Source organism: Aquarana catesbeiana, linkage group LG06, assembly GCF_042186555.1.
Source record: "Aquarana catesbeiana isolate 2022-GZ linkage group LG06, ASM4218655v1, whole genome shotgun sequence".
Lineage (NCBI taxonomy): Eukaryota > Metazoa > Chordata > Amphibia > Anura > Ranidae > Aquarana > Aquarana catesbeiana.
The window spans coordinates 110668930-110687395 of NC_133329.1; the positions used below are offsets into that span (position 1 = coordinate 110668930).

At 43.0% G+C, this 18466-nt stretch overlaps 1 protein-coding gene across 1 annotated transcript in view; it reads left to right on the forward strand.

Annotated features, from left to right (window-relative positions):
• Positions 1 to 18077, forward strand: part of IFT140 (intraflagellar transport 140) — a 205630-nt gene extending 187553 nt beyond the window's left edge. The window contains exons 22-30 of the mRNA XM_073636682.1: positions 1116 to 1248; positions 2690 to 2833; positions 2915 to 3043; positions 3929 to 4111; positions 5089 to 5295; positions 7323 to 7535; positions 9628 to 9794; positions 11491 to 11632; positions 16372 to 18077. Of these exons, the coding sequence (XP_073492783.1) occupies positions 1116 to 1248; positions 2690 to 2833; positions 2915 to 3043; positions 3929 to 4111; positions 5089 to 5295; positions 7323 to 7535; positions 9628 to 9794; positions 11491 to 11632; positions 16372 to 16575 (1522 nt within the window). The 3' untranslated portion in view covers positions 16576 to 18077. The remainder of the gene's footprint in view (positions 1 to 1115; positions 1249 to 2689; positions 2834 to 2914; positions 3044 to 3928; positions 4112 to 5088; positions 5296 to 7322; positions 7536 to 9627; positions 9795 to 11490; positions 11633 to 16371) is intronic.
• The last annotated feature ends 389 nt before the right edge of the window (positions 18078 to 18466 follow it).

An 18466-nucleotide genomic window follows, 5' to 3' on the forward strand; every position in this document is an offset into this window, starting at 1 on the left:
GCAGGCTGGTTGTACCCAAGTTGATCAGTTGATGAACTTGCTACATTCAGCCTGTCTATTAACTAATTGAATCTCGGCCGGTTCCACAAGAGCAGGAGATTTGAACCGTGTATGGCCGGCCTTTGAACTCTGGTGTCCAACCTGCAGCCCTGGGGTCCCATGTTGCCCTTTGGTAATTTATGTGCGGCCCTCGAGGCCCCTGCAGACACTAATCTGTGTTTTCCTATTGCCCTGTTTGGGTAGTGATTCCCACTCTCATGTAATATGTCTCTAGTTTAGGACTGTATCCTGAAGTATGTCCCTAGTCTCTAACACATGCTATAGCATGTTCACGGTCTCCTGCAGCTTGTCCACAGTCTCTGACCATTTCTTGTATCATGTCCACAGTCTTTGACCAGCTCTTGTATTATGTCCACAGTCTCTGACCATCTCTTGTATGATGCCTACAGTTTCTGACCATCTCATGTATCATGTACACGGTCTCTGACCATCTCATGTATCATGTACACGGTCTCTGACCATCTCTTGTATCATGTCCACAGTCTCTGACCATCTCTTGTATTATGTCCACAGTCTTTCATCATTTCTTTTATTATGTCTACAGTCTCACAGTCTCACAGTCTCTGACCATCTCTTGTATCATGTCCACATTCTCTGGCCATCTTTTGTATCATGTCCACAGTCTTTAATCATTTCTTTTATTATGTCTACAGTCTCACAGTTGCTGACCATCTCTAGTATTATGCCCACAGTCTTTCACTATATCCTGTTGTATGTCTGCTGTCTCTGGCCATAAATATTCACTGATTTTTATGTGTGGCCCTTTGGTGATGTTGGGGGCCGCACTTGAGTCAAGAAAGTAATAACAGGAGACTAAAATCATTGGTTTGCAGCAGCCTTTACTGATGTATGCTGACTGACAGCTGTGAATTACTAGACACAAATGATTTTTACAGTGTTATTGCTTAAATCCAGAAAATTCCAAGCTGTCATACTTGCCCAGTTGCTTCCCGCATTACTAGATGAGTATCAGTGGTCAAAGCTGTATATAAATGAGGAAGTTGGTTGATGTTTCCAGACCCACTAACTCTTTTTCTCTGTTTGGCATTGTGCAGAAATCTTTGGAAGTGGTGGGCTCAGTACTTGGAAAGCCAGGCTGACCTGGACAGTGCCCTCACGTACTATGAGATGGCTCAGGACTACCTGTCTCTGGTGCGAGTGCATTGCTTCCTGAGGAACATTCAAAAGGTAAGAAGCCAGGATGTACAGCAAGACCAATATTAGCCTTATTTAAGGAGTATATAAACCCAAAAACAAATGTACAGTATACTGCAGCTTGGCATTGCTTAGATCTAGTGGCTGCATTCGTTTTCACTTTTCAGGATTTTTACCTGCTAATCTTGTAAATAACTCTTAAGCCGGCCATAGATGGATCAAATGTTGACTGGTTCAGCAGGGACCGGCCGAGATTCAAACCATCTATGGGCAGGCTGGTTGTACTAAAGTCAATCAATTGATGGACTTGGGTACGACCAGCCTGTTGGATTGTATGCATGTGATTACTGCCGGCAGTAATCATTGTGTTCTGCTGGCAGGGAGGGCTTCCTGCCAGCAGAACACAATAGCCCCATGGGAGGGATTCCTCAATTATCCCATCAACACATTTAGTGTTGATGGGATAATTGAGCTATTTGTTTTTCTGCAACCCATAGTTGCAGAAAAGAAAATTGCATCATCTATGGCTTGCCTTTCTGTCCCCTGGTGGCTACATTTACTTCTCCGCTATATCTATGGGACAGCCATTGTAGCCACCATGTTGAATGTGAGGCTGACGGAATGAGTAATTTGCACAACACAGATAAGGATGTTTGCGCTATATTTTCAGCTCACAGAAAGTGACAGGGACACTGCATTTCTGGCAAAATTACCAGGTATTTATATGCACTTGCGGAAAATATTTTTAGCTTGAAAAAAGAAAATTAATTCAACCATCACATCAAAGGACAGGTAAACTGCAATATACTTTATTTTTGTTTTTGCGTTTAGTTATGCTTCAATAAGGGCACAGTAATATAGCCCTCAGCAATCACTCAGAGTTCATCTTTCATAGGTATGACTACAGGATGCTTGTTAATGAGGAAGTTTGATTGGCTGCATCTGATTACTGCACTTTGGTTATAATCTTTGCTCTGTGAACGGACTAATACGTCTATGTGCAATTGATATAAAGCAGAATTACCGAAGAGCTGAGCCTGCTTTCTTCTATTCAGCCACTGCTGATAGCTACCACCCTAAGGTTCTCTTCAGTAACTTGGGGTACAGCTAATATCACAAATAGGCTTACTGAAAAACAACAGCAGGTAACTGAAGGAAAATAGGGACATATAGGAAAGAAAATTCTACTGCATAATGTAATGAGAACACAAAAGAGCCTTAATTATATTTAATTATATTTGGTGACTTTGCCCCTAGTAGCCTAGGGACAGTTGCACCATGTACACCATATTTACTCTCTGGCATAAATGGCTTTAATGTATCTCTCTTTTCTACAGTCTTGTTTTGTTTCACAGTTTTTTGTCAGGCAATAAATCTTCCACTGCATCCATAGTTTTTTGTTTTTTTTTTATTGTGAGTAGCGTTGCCCATTGTTGGACAGATGTGCTATTAGAGATGTGCTCTTTTTCTCCAGGCGGCAGAGATAGCCAATGAGACCGGTAACTTGGCAGCTTCCTACCACCTGGCACGTCAGTATGAAAGCCAAGGGGATCTGAAACAAGCTGTGCACTTCTACACCAGGGCGCAAGCTTACAACAACGCTATCCGACTCTGCAAGGTAGACTTGTACAAAGGCTGCGTTACTTAAACAGCTAGTTTACTGAAGATGATTGTGATGTTGGTTTTCTCTTCACTACAGGAGAACAATCTTGATGATCAACTCATGAACCTTGCTTTGCTGAGCACTCCGGAGGATATGATGGATGCTGCACGTTATTATGAGGAGCAGGGGGAGCAGATGGATAGAGCTGTTATGCTTTATCACAAGGTATATTGTAGATCAGGAGTAGAGTTTAAAAATGTCCACAAGTTAAAATATTGTGGGGATCAGATGATCAGCCAGAGATATTCCATTTTCTGCTGTTGGCTGAAAACGGGTCACAGGAGTGCAGAACGAACTGTGCTCCTGTAAGCCATAGAAGCTTTGGCTATATTATTATTTATTATTATTCAGGATTTATATAGCGCCAGCAGTTTGCACAGCGCTTTACAACATGAGAGCAGACAGTACAGTTACAACACAATTCAGTACAGGAGGAATCAGAGGGCCCTGCTTGTTAGAGCTTACAATCTAAAAGGGAGGATCAAGTGATACAAAAGTTGATAACTTGGTGGAAGATCTATTGGAGAAAATAAAAGTACAGTTGTTAGGTAGGGGCAGAATAGGCTTCTCGGATGAGAAGGGTTTTCAGGGATTTAGTAAAAGCAGAGTAGATGATAGTCAGACAGATTGGGGTAGGGAGTTCCATAGGATAGGAGAGGCTCGGGAAAAGTCCTGGAGGCGAGCATGGGAGGAGGTGAAGAGGGAGCTAGAGAGCAGGAGGTCTTGGGAGGAACAAAGAACGATTTGGTTGGCATTTTGAGACTAGGTTAGTGATGTAGCTGGGGGCAGAGTTGTGGATGACTTTGTAAATTGTTGTTATTTTGAATTTAATTCATTGGAAGCCAGTGAAGGGATTGACAGAGAGGAGTAGCAGACACTGAACAGTGGTAAGGTGGATATACAGTACTATACTATAATATACTATACTATACTTCTGTAGTATATGGCTATACTTCTCCTTTAACCTTGTGTTTACAGATTCTTGTACCTGATATTTTCAGTAAAAATAAATATGATGCCATATTGTTTCTTGTCTTTTTTTGGTCTCAGTCGGGTCACCTCTCTAAGGCACTGGAGTTGGCATTTGCCACTGAGCAGTTTGGCGCTCTACAGTTAATAGCGGAGGAACTGGATGAAAAGTCAGACCCAGCCTTACTTGCTCGTTGCTCAGATTTTTTCATCCAGCACAACCAGTTTGAAAAGGCTGTGGAGTTGCTTTTAGCAGCTAAAAAGGTAAATCAACTTGCACATGTTATATTAGATCTAACCTCGACTAGATGAAATTTCGTTTTCTAAAGCATAAATCTATCTCAAATAGTCATGTTTTTTTTTTAAATATTATTTTTGTACATTTAATCCTATTTTTGCATCTCACTTCTGATCTTCTCCAGCTTTTTTTCAGTCAATTCCTGTCTACTTGCATGCAGTCTAGCGATGAATGCACATTATTGATCTGGACAGGTTTCCTGATAGTGACAATGGCGTACCATTCCTGTGCAAACTGTGTCCTCAACCAGGGACTAATGTAACAGGGTGACAATGTAGTAGCCAGTTGGGAGACAGTTGTCATTCTATAACAGGAAGTAACTGAACAAGGACCTACATAACAGGATCACCAGTAATTATTTTAATGAACTAAAGACTAAGGCCCCTTTCACATGGCAAGCCTACTTCGATCCGCCTATCCGTTTTTTCAGGCTGATCGGAGCGGGCCATCTATTGGCTCCTATGGGCATGCAGATGTCAGCGGAGATGTGCCCGCTAACACCCGTCTGCCATCTGATCCGCTAAATTCAGACGGATGGCGATACGTTCGCCATCCATCTTGACGGATTAGATTGGCTGAGAACTGATGAAAACGGACATGCTGTCTGTTTTCTTCTGATCTCTTCATCGGAATCAGCGGCGCTCTGACAGGCCCCTCCCCGCTCAGTGAGCAGAGACGGACCTGTCATCCGCCGGCTCAGCGGAGATCAACGGAGAGATCTCCTGCTGAGCTGACGGACTCCGCTGAAACGGACCCACCTCGTGTGAATGAGGCCTAACATTTAAAATGATATTAAACTGTTAAAGCGTATATGAGATTTTAGTGATCGGGTTTAGATCTACAAAATTTCAACTCTAAACTTTGCCTTTTTAAGTACGGTATTTAATATTCTTTAAAAATATATTAAAACCTTTTCTTTCACTGGTATGTAATTGTTCTGCAGTACTACGATGCACTTCAGCTCTGCCTAGAGCAGAACCTCATCATCACGGAAGACATGGCCGAAAAAATGACGGTGTCTAAAAACTCCAAGGAGCTCAGCGAGGAAGCGAGGCGAGAGCTGCTGGAGCGCATTGCAGACTGCTGCATGAGGCAAGGGAACTATCATCTTGCCACCAAGAAATACACCCAGGCTGGAAACAAGCTGAAGGTAGGAAAGTCCTTCCAAATTATGTCTGTTTTAACTTTTGTGAAGTAGGTTTTTGAAAATCTACACAGAGCCCGTTGTTAGGCTTTAGATCGGTATGTAAGAAATTCAAGAAAAACGGGGCCAAAGGGGTGCTGGAAGTCCACATTTAGTTTAATAATCGTAGTATCATTTTAAAAGCCAACACATATTGTGGATTTTGAGGAACTCCTTTTATCAGGACTCATCTGGGGTAATAGCAATTTGATCAAGTTTTGTGCTCCTACAAAAATCACACCCTCCAGATACTTACATCCTGTAGTCTGGATTCCCTTTTGTCCAACCTTGATGAAGAAGGCAGCTCAAAACCCCTGAAATATGCTGCCCCCCCCCCCCCCCCCCCCCCAAGCTGTTGCCACAAAGTTGAAAGCACACAACTGTTGAAAATGCTTTTGTATGCTGTATCATTAAAGTGTTACTAAACCTACAACAGTAAAATCTGTCTGTATTTGCAGAACAGCATGCTTGTTATACTCACTGTGGAACTTAAGGGGTTAATCCTCTGTATTGTGTCAAAAGGCTCTTTGATCCTGTCTTCTCTGATCCTCTCCCTCCTGCAGGGTCTCTATGGGCAATGCCAGATAAGACACAGTCAGAGTGGTCCTCCTGCACATGCTCAGTTTGGTCTCTATTGCTGTGTAGAGAATATTTCCTTGTTGAGCTGAGCTAGTCAGGTCACATAATATTGACATCACACATGTGGGCATGTATACAGATGCTAAATGACAGCCCAGCCCCTCCCTCCTCCTCCATGTCCAGTAACTTAAAAAGAACGCAGTGGGTGGGATGTCACATCTTGATTCATGGATGATCCACCTCCCATAACAGCATGTGGACACAGGCTGTAGTGGAAATCTCCTTCTACCTGAACACTCAGCACTCGGGCAGACCCTGCAGTTTATCACGTGACCGTGGTATGCAGATCAGCTAAAAAGATATATAGTGGCATTATTTTAATGTAAAAGGAAGATTTATAAGCTGTGGGCACTGCAGGGGGGGGGGTGGGGGGGTTAGTAACACTTTAATAGTACCCTTCACAGAAAACACAAAATCTCTCTAAAACGTAGCTATTAATATTCCCCCCGCCCATGCCCCCTCCATGACTTTTCCATCAAAATCAACAATGCAACCATCAGTCCCTCCCCTCATGCCAGGGTACTCGGTGTAATCCTAGACTCTGACTTGTCATTTCAGCCTCAAATCCAATTGTTATCAAAAGTTTGTAGAATTCACCTCCGTAACATCTCTAAAATTCGCCACTTTTTAACAAATTAAACCACCAAGCTCCTCATTCACTCCCTTGTTATCTCTCGCCTTGACCATTGCAACTCCCTTCTCATTGGCCTGCCTCTCCATAGGCTATCCCCTCTTCAGTCTATCATGAATGCTGCTGCCAGACTTATCCACCTTACCTACCGCTCAGTGTCTGCCAACCCTCTCCTCCAATCCCTATACTGACTCCCAATCACCCAGCGAATTAAATTAAAAATACTAACCACAACATAAAAAGCCATTCACAACTCTGCCCCGAGCTACATCACCAATCTTGTCTCCAAATATCACCCAAACCGTCCTCTCCGCTCTTCTCAAGCTCTCTCGTCTCCTCCTCTCATTCTTGTCTCCAGGATTTCTCCAGAGCATCTCCCATCCTCTGGAACTCGCTACCTCAACCTGTCTGGCTATCCCCTACTCTTGCTACCTTCAGGCGATCCCTGAAAACTCATCTCTTCAGAGAAGCCTATAACGTCTCTAACTAATCTTTTACCACTTCCATCAGCTCATTCCCCACAGTTACAACCTTTTGTACCACCTGCCCCAACCAATTAGATTGTAAGCTCTTCTGAGCAGGGCCCTCTTAATCCTCTTGTATTTTATTGTATTATAACTGTATTATCTCCCTTTTTATATTGTAAAGCACTGCGTAAACTGTTAGCGCTAAATAAATCCTGTATCATAATAATAGGGCTCATCAAATATGTCTTCTTTTCCAGGCCATGAGGTCCTTACTTAAGTCTGGTGACACTGAGAAGATTGTCTTCTTTGCTGGAGTGTCCCGTCAAAAGGAAATTTATATCATGGCAGCCAATTATCTACAGTCTCTGGACTGGCGCCAAGACCCCTACATTGTCAATAACATCATCACCTTCTACACAAAGGGCAGGGCACTTGACCTTTTAGCTGGCTTCTATGATGCCTGTGCTCAGGTAAGTGCATGTAGGAATGGACTCTTTATTTAAAGTGGAACTCCAGGAATTATCTTTTTTGCAAACTTACATTGGTCCAGCTTGGCACGATGTAAGTTTCCATATTTGATATCCAGAATGGGTTGTGCTACATATAGTGATAGCTGTGATCTTCTGGGTGCTGCTCCAGCGGCTTTCCATCTGCACACTGAAGACAGGAAGTTGTTTGCTGCACATTCTCTGATTGGATGAGGCAAAGAGGAGGAGCAGATGTCACATCCAGAGAGAACCTTGTATTCATTGCAAAAAATGCAAGACATACACTGAATGATGGTGGTGCCAATCAAGCATTCCTCTGTGTTCAGTGTACAGAGGGGAAACTGTTGGAGCAGCACCCGGAAGATTGTTGCTATTACTGTAGTCATTTTCTGCTTCCCTGGCAGCCCTATATACAGTATCTCACAAAAGTAAGTACACCCCTCAAATTTTTGTAAATATTTTATTATATCTTTTCATGTGACAACACTGAAGAAATTGCACTTTGATACAACGTAAAATAGTGAGTGTACAGCTTGTATAACAGTGTGAATTTGCTGTCCCCTGAAAATAACTCAACACACAGCCATTTTCCCTCCTCGGAGTCATGTGACTCATTAGTGTTACAAGGTCTCAGGTGTGAATGAGGAGCAGGTGTGTTAAATTTGGTGTTTTTGCTCTCACTCTCTCATACTGGTCACTGGAAGTTCAACATGGCACCTCATGGCAAAGAACTATCTGAGGATCTGAAAAAAATAAATGTTGCTCTACATAAAGATGGCCAAGACCCTGAAACTGAGCTGCAGCGCGGTGGCCAAGACCATACAGTGGTTTAACAGGACAGGTTCCACTCAGAACAGGCCTCGCCATGGTCGACCAAAGAAGTTGAGTGCACGTGCTCAGCGTCATATCCAGAGGTTGTCTTTGGGAAATAGATGTATGAAATCTGCCAGCATTGCTGCAGCGGTTAAAGGGGTTGGGGGTCAGCCTCTCAGTGCTCAGACCAATACGCCGCACTCTGCATAAAATTTGGTCTGCATGGCTGTCGTCCCAGAAGGAAGCCTCTTCTAAAGATGATGCACAAGAAAGCCTGCAAACAGTTTGCCGAAGACAAGCAGACTAAGGACATGGATTACTGGAACCATGTCCTATTGTCTGATGAGACCAAGATAAACTTATTTGGTTCAGATGGTGTCAAGCGTGTGTGGCGGCAACCAGGTGAGGAGTACAAAGACAAGTGTGTCTTGCCTACACAGTCAAGCATGGTGGTGGGCGTGTCATGGTCTGGGGCTGTATGAGTGCTACCGGCACTGGGGAGCTACAGTTCATTGAGGGAACCATGAATGCCAACATGTACTGTGACATACTGAAGCAGAGTATGATCCCCTCCCTTCAGGGACTGGGCCGCAGGGCAGTATTCCAACATGATAATGACCACAAACACACCTCCAAGACGACCACTGCCTTGCTAAAGAAGCTGAGGGTTAAGGTGGTGGACTGGCCAAGCATGTCTCCAGACCTAAACCCTATTGAGCATCTGTGGGGCATCCCAAATGGAAGGTGAAGGAGCGCAAGGTCTCTAACATCCACCAGCTCTGTGATGTCTTCATGGAGGAGTGGAAAAGGACTCCAGTGGGAACCTGTGATGCTCTTGTGAACTCCATGCCCAAGAGGGTTAAGGCAGAGCTGGAAAATAATGGTGCCACACAAAATATTGACACTTTGGGCCAAATTTGGACATTTTCACTTAGGGGTGTACTCACTTTTCTTGCTAGCGGTTTAGACATTAATGGCTGTGTGTTGAGTTATTTTGAGGGGACAGCTGTAAACTCACTACTTTACATTGTAGAAAAGTGTCATTTCTTTAGTGTTGTCACATGACAAGATGTAATAAAATATTTACAAAAATGTGAGGGGTGTACTCACTTTTGTGAGATACTGTATATCAGATATACATTAGGTACTTACATCAAGCCAAGCTGGATCAATGTAAGTCTGCAAAAAAGAAAATTCCTGGAGTTCCGCTTTAAAGATTAACTAAACTGGTAAAATAAGACAAGTGGATGATGATTTTTAGGTGGAGATTGATGAGTACCAGAACTATGAGAAGGCACTGGGAGCTCTGACTGAGGCCTACAAATGTCTGACAAAAGCCAAGATGAGAAGCCCAGAGGAACAGGAAAGAAAACTGTCTGAAATGCAGAACAAGCTGACGCTGGTAAAAAGATTTATTCAAGCTCGCAGGTGAGTCTAAAAAAATCAGCCTAAACATATTCTATTTTAGAGTTTAAAACATCAAGCCTGTATATATCTCAAAGTATAACCTAATCATTTTGTTTTAATTTCTGAATCTGGAGGTGGGGCTGCTAACATGCATATTAGGTGATTTTTGAAGCTGGACACCTAAATTCATTTGATACTTATACAATCCCCACTTTAAAAAGACCCACTCACTAACTTAAACAAATTGTAGCTAGAAATCATAGAAAATCAAGTATTTTAAATGCTTACTTGCAGTGTTTTTCCTTTAAATTCATTGGGATGCATGCTCCAGACATGTCATCTTAAATCTGTTGTTACTACCCAGTGAACCACTGACATATTAAAAGAATTTAGAATGGAAATTCAGATTTTTAGATCTCCCTGGCTTCATTCTTGTTCTAGATGTTAAGAGGCCAGGATCACGATGACATCCCTGAAGCTTGTACCTTTTATGAAGCAATGACAGCTGCTATGCGACTGTCCTCATAGGTTTCCTTTAAAGTGAACCTGTCAGTAACAGCAGTGTGGTAAAACTAAAAAAGTGCAGACGCTTTGTGACAGTTTTGGATGAATCACCCTTTTACTTTTACAAAACCAATAGTCTCTTTGTGTGTCCTGCATCTGCCCGTGCAGGTACCTAAAAATGAGACTGAGAGGTCATCTACCAGGTGAAAATAACACAGTAGATACAGATTAGCTAGGTTATAGGTGGAGTAAGAGGGACCAGTCATTACAGCTCACTGTCCTTGTCTGTAGCAGAGGAAGCCATAATATTGGGAAATGTTAGTACATTTGTAGTCAATACACATTTTAAGTATCTATTGCAAGGGTGCCAAACCGGTGGCTCGCAGCACCCTCTGATGTGGCCTGCAACCTCCTGCTCTGGGATTGTGGGTTGGCAAGCCCAGATCACAAGTTGCCGACCCGCCATTCCAGAGCATCAATGTTGTGGATGGAGCTGCAGGTAGAAGAAACAAGCACAAGCCGATGATTCCTCTATAGCGCTTACTCCTGTCCCAGGCAGAGTGATACCAAATGCACTCCGCCTGGGACAGCAACATTTTCTACAGCCGGCAATTCCTGCAGAAGTAGATAGTGAAGGAAGGGCAGTTTATGAAAATCACAATGGGCATTACAGCAATTGGCATAATATCTGAGTTTTGCAGCGTTTGGGCACATATGAGCAATAGTTTTGCAATGGTTATTAAGTCAGTTTCACACTGATTTGCAGCTACAATGCAGTGCACCTGTGGCTTAGCTGCAATGAGTCATAGACTTCTATTACATCCTGCTAGTTTGGTGCGCTTTCTGAAAGCACACTAAAACTCCTAAATGCATCCGTTTGGTGCGCTTTCAAAAACTGAACCACACCAAAACATGTAATAGAAGTCTATGGCTCATTGCAACCAAGCCGTTTGTGCACTGCTCTGCACCCATGGTGTGAGTAAACCGAAGAGCATCAGTGTGAAATCAGCCTTATAGGTGGTTGAGGACAGTAAGGGCCCGTTTACATTTGAGGTTTGGGGGGCAGTATTAGCCCATACTTCATTGTGGCCTGGTTACGAAATCACTTAAGTGGCCCTCGCTCTTCAAAAGAAAGAGCACCCCTGATCTATTGTAACAGAATGTGATTTTAATCATTGTTAAACACTTGAGTAATCGTTTGTTATTGTTGCAGATCCTATTCTGTAGACAAGCAAGAAGCTATCAGGCAGTGCGAACTGCTGCTGGAAGAGCCAGATCTGGAGAGTGCTGTGCGTTTTGGGGATGTGTATGCTGTGCTGGTGGAACATTACACACAGCAAGGAGACTTCCAGAAGGTAAAACAAGGAGTTTACAGATCTTTTTTAGTTATGTATCAGATTGCGTTGTCTTCTCTGGAAAAGAAGTAGTAGGTCAATTATTGAACTGCTGATATAAATCCAAATGAATGACATGACCCGTATAGGTAAATTGTTTACCATTATGTAATAGATAGTTGACAGTCACCCAATTCAGCTGATTTTGGCCTGTTCACACAACACTCTGTGGTGTGCCTCAATCCTGCATAACTGTTCGTGAGGATGAAGATATTGTACAGGTTAGAAAAGCTAGTCTGATTGCTTTGAGTATTCTCCTAAATAAGCTTCCATCAAAAAGTGTACAACTACACCTCCTCCACCCCTCTCCATTGCCTATACAGGAACTCCAATGTCACCAGAGTGTTTCTGCTTAAAGTAGTTTACACCTACAGATATTGTCAGGGGTCAGATTATGCAAATAAGAATGGTGGTGCCTTTATTCCTATAGTCATCTTAAAGGACAAATCCATTTACAGTAAAACATATACTAGCCCATCCTCCCTAGCCCTCCTGACCTAGACAGACTTAGCCAACCCCACCCAGCTGCTTACTTTCTTTTCTCATCAATTGAGGGACACAGAAATCTTTAACTTTTAGGCCTTACTGCCACCTACAGGAGGACTGGACACTGGCAAACAAAAAAACTGTGGGCCAGCCCAATTTAACCCCTTCTATTACCAGTAGACCTCAGTTCTTTGCAAGTGTCCTAATGTCCTTTCTTCAGCTCTACTGTGTTAAAGACTAACCTATTTTATGCTAGTGTCTTTGATTCTTCTCTACAAGACTCTTCGCTACATGGCTTCTGGAGTTTAATCTTGGATTGCAGCCTTTCGGTGCTTTCATCATCAGCTTGCTAGCTGCAGAGCACTTACCATGTTCAGAGCCACTGACATTGCCTTACCACTTGTCCTGTGTCTAAAGACTTACTTAGTAAACAAGCTGGTCAGGCCAAGCACCTAAACTTAATTTGTATAGGTCACTGTGCACCATTATTGCCACAATAAGAGTTAACGCTGTGGGACTGAGCTGTGACGTCATCCACTGGGAGGAGTGATACTTTCACACCATACAACTTCAAGGAAGCATCTCCCACTAATCCTCCTGTCTACAGACAACCGTGTGAAACTTCAAACTGTTCCTGTTGCCCACCTACAGTGACTTTGGGCACCTTTAGACTCTCAACTGCTACCAGTTGTCCAGGTTTTGTGTGTACTTGAGATCTTGTCTCCTACCCTGAGCCTCTACATTGCCTTACTGTCATGCGATCGCAACATGTCTGATTCTAGGCATGGGGGGGAGGGGGCAGTGCTGCTGTGCCAGGTGCCCCCAGTTCACTTCCTAATGGCACCAGGGCTGCTTGCACTGTGCCTACTAATGTTCCTGACGTCTGCAATCTAGAATCGTGTTTCCCTCTGCTCTTAGTGTCTATCTAGTCCTTTGAACCCACTTTAGCTCCATCAGGTGTGGCTGGATCCACTGTCGTTTAGACTGAGGTTTTTAACTTGATGTTCCAAATCACCCAGATATTTGCTGACTTATGTGTGTGCCCTCTCCAGCAGATTCTGGATCTGATTTGCCAGTATCCATAGTGGTTTCCGAGCCATCGACCACAATGTCACGCCAGTTCATGACTGGTGAGCTTACCGCTGAGTAATTGCAATTTACTGCTAGAACTCTTAAATTAAAGTTTTGGCTCTGATTGATGCAATGTACAACACTCGGAAAGTAGAGGATTAGCCTATTGCTTATAAGAGTGCTGTTTCCAGTCTTTGGATGTATAACTCTTAAATCTGCAAAGACTTTCCTTTTGCACCCACTTTTCCAATGTTTTCTCAATTGTTTTTATTAAGAGCATCCTGATAAGTTTGTTCCCCCTAAACGTTTATTAGTCTGGTATCGGTTTTGTAAGGACTTTGTGCAGAACTAGCCTATTCCCACTATGGATCTGGCCATGTCTTGCCCTAACAAGGCACTTAATATTCTGGTAGAGTACATACCCCAACCCAACTGATAAGCAGTTAGAAGCCCTTTCTAGAGCTCTGTTCACGCTGCTGGGATCTGCCCTTCAATCAATACTGGCTTTGAACTTACTTTGTAAAACCATGTCTGACTGGTCAAAAAATCTAACTACTGCTACGGATGATCCTTTGATGACTGAACATGTTAATCAGATTACATTTTAGCTGTGATGGTTTGCTGAAAGCCTTCTGTCTCATCTCTTGCATGTGTCTCATGTCTGTACATTTGCATAGGGAACATTGGTTAAAGGGCTCCGCTTGGCCTTCAAAGGACAACATCTCCTGGGAATGGCTTTTGAATAATATCATTAAGGATGCTACTGGCAGCAAGAATACCGAATCTAAGAAACAGATTGTGATGTCAACAAACTGTGGTTTTGCTTCTGTCCCCTCCTCAGTTTCTTGTCTCTAATCTATCATCTGTGTCACTGCATTGATTAGCATGGAGGGGGGGGGGTTGTCAACCCATCGATCACGAGCTACCCGTCGATCATGGCCAGGTGATGGGTAGATTGCGACCCCACAATGCCAACCCTCCACCAGAAGGGCTTCCTCTCCAAATGCAGAGTGGTGCAGTGGAGTGCAGTGGTTGCATTTATCCCCAGTGCCTCTGTGTGACATCAAAAGCAAGTATCTGTGATGGATGTGAGAGGTGGATTGGCAGGGACCAACAAGCCAGAACAGATAGCAATGACTTGCCATTGCTTCCTTGTGCGCTCTGCTTGTGGGGGGGGGGGGGGGGATTTCCAAACAGTGGCACCCTGGGGAAAAAACCTATCCAGTGCAGAGGGAGTATGCAGTGTAAAGGGGGTAACTGGCAGCTGGGTACAGGGGACATGTTAGATTACACACTGATCTACACCGGATCAAACACATAAGTGGTCACTGCCTGAACTCTGTGTTACATATCACTGACCTCTGCATTCGTTATTTACTTCTGACCTTTGCAATCTGCAATACATACTGCTGACCTCTGCACTCGGCATTACTATTGACCCCAGCACTCTGCTTTACACACACTGCTGACCTTTTCACTCCGCATTACTATTGACCCCTGCAACTCTGCATTACTTACTGCTGACCCCTGCGCTCTGTATTGCTTATGGCTGACTGTTGAACTCTGTTTTACTTCCTTCTGACATCTGAGCTATGCATTACTTACTTTTGACCTCTGAATTCTACATTATTTTCTCCTGACCACTGAACTCAGCATTACTTCTGACATCTGCACTGTCTTAACCAAACTGTATACTAATTTGACAGGCCAAACCCAACCTAGCCAGTCAGGCCAGAATTAAGTTTCCAAGTTTCATCCAAACCTTGTTTTTTTAATGGGGCCTTGCTAAGTTATCTCTTTTAAAAAAAATGATTTTTGTAGCAGAATGGATTTAGGGATTTTACTTCAACCTGTTCACTGTTCCCAAACCAAAATCATTTGCTTCATCTTCTATATAAAGGCTCTAAATGTCTTCATTCAGGCCTCAAAACTCTGAATTGAATCCACCAGATCTGTCATTACCTTCTTTCATTAGGGAGGATCTCTGTGGACATCAAAGATGCTTACTTACATGTCCATAGTCTTTCCAGTGCATCAGCCAATCCTACACTTTGCTGTGAGGCCACTGCACTACCGGTTCAAGACCCTGCCCTTCAGCCTCTTGTCTGCACCTTGGGTATTCACCAAGGAGATGGCCCCAGCATTAGCACTGATGAGCTCTTGTGTCATCCCCATTGTGGGATCCTTAGACAACCTACTGCTGAGGAAACCATTAGCGAGGGCTTTGCCGAGCAACGTGTCCAACTGTTCACACATTGCTGTGGTTCAAGTGGATCCTGAACCTTCAGAAATCGCTGCTGAACCTGACTTATGCTGCATCTGTCCCCCATGCCTCTGCACTGAAAACCGAGCGATCCAACACCGCAGATCGCTCGGTTTTCAGAGCTCCATCAGCAGAGAGCTGTAGACTGTCAGTCACAGTCCGCTCTCTGCTGAAAACGGGTCACAGGGTGCAAAACAAATTGCACTCCTGTGATCCATAGGAGAAGCCCAGCCAAATGAGCTTTGGCTGGACATCTCCTTTAAGGGTGTGAATAAGGTTCAGGAGGGCACTAGTTACAGTATGATGCTAAGATCAAGAACATAGGGACACAACCTCAAACTAGCAAGATGAAAGTTCATAACTAACCTTAAAAAGTATTATTTTACTGAAAGAGTAGATGATGCTTGGAGCAGACTTTCAGCAAAGGTAGGTAGACAGTCAACAATAAGCAAGTTCAAACAAGCTTGGGGCAAACATAGACCTGTACTCAGACAAATAGATTAAAAACAATCAAATAGGGGCAGACTAGATGGACCACTTTGTCTTTTTTATGCCTTAACTCTATCTTTCTGTGAACACATACAAACTCCATGGAGTCTCTGATGGAACATGAACAAAGGACTCTACTGCTGCTAGGCTACAATGCTATCAAATCTCACGTTGTTGTCCATAATATTATATTGAAATATTTGAAATCTGAAAGTAGTCAGTTATATTCCAACTATGATTTACTTAGTGCAGGTAAAGGAAACAAAAGTCAAATCTGATTGGTTGTTGTGGACAACACAAACACTTTCATTTAATTAAGGTTCAATACAAGGTCCACTATGCTGTAGAAAGTTCAGTACTGACTTCTAACATGTCCTCCCCCTCTGACTAGGCCTACCGTTGTTTGGAGGAAATGAGGTCCAAGATGCCATCTGTCAACCTGACATTTTATGTATCCCAGAGCACAGTGGAAGCCGTGTATCGGGCCCTCTCCATTCCACTGAGCCACAAGCCAGCATCTGAGCATGTGCGACACAACAGTGTGGATGACAGCGAGGAGGTGGAAGAGGCACCAGATATTGATTTTGACGGTTAACCTGTTTTTGTCATGATATACTGTACACAAACCACTTGATTCCAGAACTGAAATAGCTTGGAAATAATATTTTAGGGATAAAGACATGGGCAGTTTCTCTCTTTTTTACCTTGGCTGTTTAACCTCTTGTTGGCAGTCTGGTAATTAGTAGCACATTGATTTCAAGGTGTTACATATAGGGTGATTGTATAGTAAGAGGTTGTAGTCGCTCAGCAGCATGATCCCTGTAGTAGATTTGAGTGGCCCATGCCCAAATTAACTCCACAGCATTTCTATGTGCCTAGGTTCTTCACACCATTTAGGCTTGCTGAACTGAACCTTATCTTTTGACCTTTGGAGCGCGGATGGAATAGACCAGAATGGAGTAATAGGATAGACCAAAAATGTTGGAATCTAGCATCCACTATGGAAATAGCCATTTTAAAGGCACTGACAAGTGTCCAGCCTTCCGATGCCCAACAAAGTAGCATAAGGATGCACGACTCTAGTCCTTGAGGGCCACCTATCAGTCAGAGCCTTTGGGCATTAGTCAACCACACCTTACTTAATTCAGTTTTGTCTAGTTGCCTGGCTGTCATTGTGATCCATTGGTTTTAACTGCTTCATGTCTGCAGTTAAACATTATTTATAGGGGCAAATTAGTTATAGAGTTATTATCATTGTGATGCTTCTCAGTATAGCCTGAGTATGACCTTTGGCCATAAAAAGTTTAATACTTTCCGAGTCTTTGACCTTGAGCGGTTCGGACATTAGTGGCCACATGCTAGCTTTGGGTCAGTGACTCAAGAAGTATCCAAGCCAAAGACAGCCAGTCAACTAGCATTTTTATTCCTCCGATTTCTGTTAGTACATTTTTCCTCTGAATTAGTAAATCCCAAGATGGTGAAAGGATCTTGGCCCTTGGGGATTGGACTTGCACATTCTAGAATACTGAACTGAGGACAAGATATCTAAATCTTTCAAAATGGTTGGCCATGTTCTGCATGTTTTGACAGGTACACTTTATATTGTGATTCATAGCACTGGGTTGTGTATTAGCGCCATACCATCCTAGAAAAGGAACATGCACCTTTAAAAAACAGATATACTTTGCCTTTCTGCAAGTCCCCATCCTGAACTGAACGTTTAGCAAAGCAAAAACAAGATGTAAGGTGTAGAGACCAGTGGCATCCAATCAGATTTCACCTTTGGGTCGATTGGTGGTTGCAGGGACTACACATCCCACATAATGTTTGTACTTTATTGCAGTTCTTCATGGAATTTACTTGCATGTTCTCCAGAGGCCTCTCTGTAGTCTAAACCTGACAGTTCTACACATTGCACAGCTGCATGCAGCTCAGCCGGTCACTCAGTGAACAGACAAACTTCCAGATTAAGCACCAGCCTATACATATTTTTATACTAAATCAAAAAGATGTTTTTGTTAATTTTTTTTCTAAACAAGTAAATTATTTGTAATGTATATTTATATACATATGTAAATAAAAAATGATTTTATGTAACTGTTCTACTTTTTATGACTTTTCTTTCCCCAAAACCACACTCCTGATTTGTCCCACTACACAAGTCAATGTTATGTGTATCATTAAATGATAGCATGTTTGTGTCAGTATGTGTGCCTACTTGTGTTAAAGTGGAACTCAAGCCTTTGATTTTGGATAGAGTGGTGAAGGGTTAGAACATGGCACAGGGACAGGCAGAGGAGATTTTAGAAGAGACAAAAGACAAAATAAAAGGAAGTAGGCACCCAAAATTACCTGCACAAACCTGAAGCAGCTTTCATTCCACCCTCCGTATGCCAGGCCATTTTGATCAGGCAACGCTCTGCTACTTAAGGTAGAATTACGGTAATTTCAGGCCGCAGAAGGAAAATGTCTTAAAGCACTAGTGT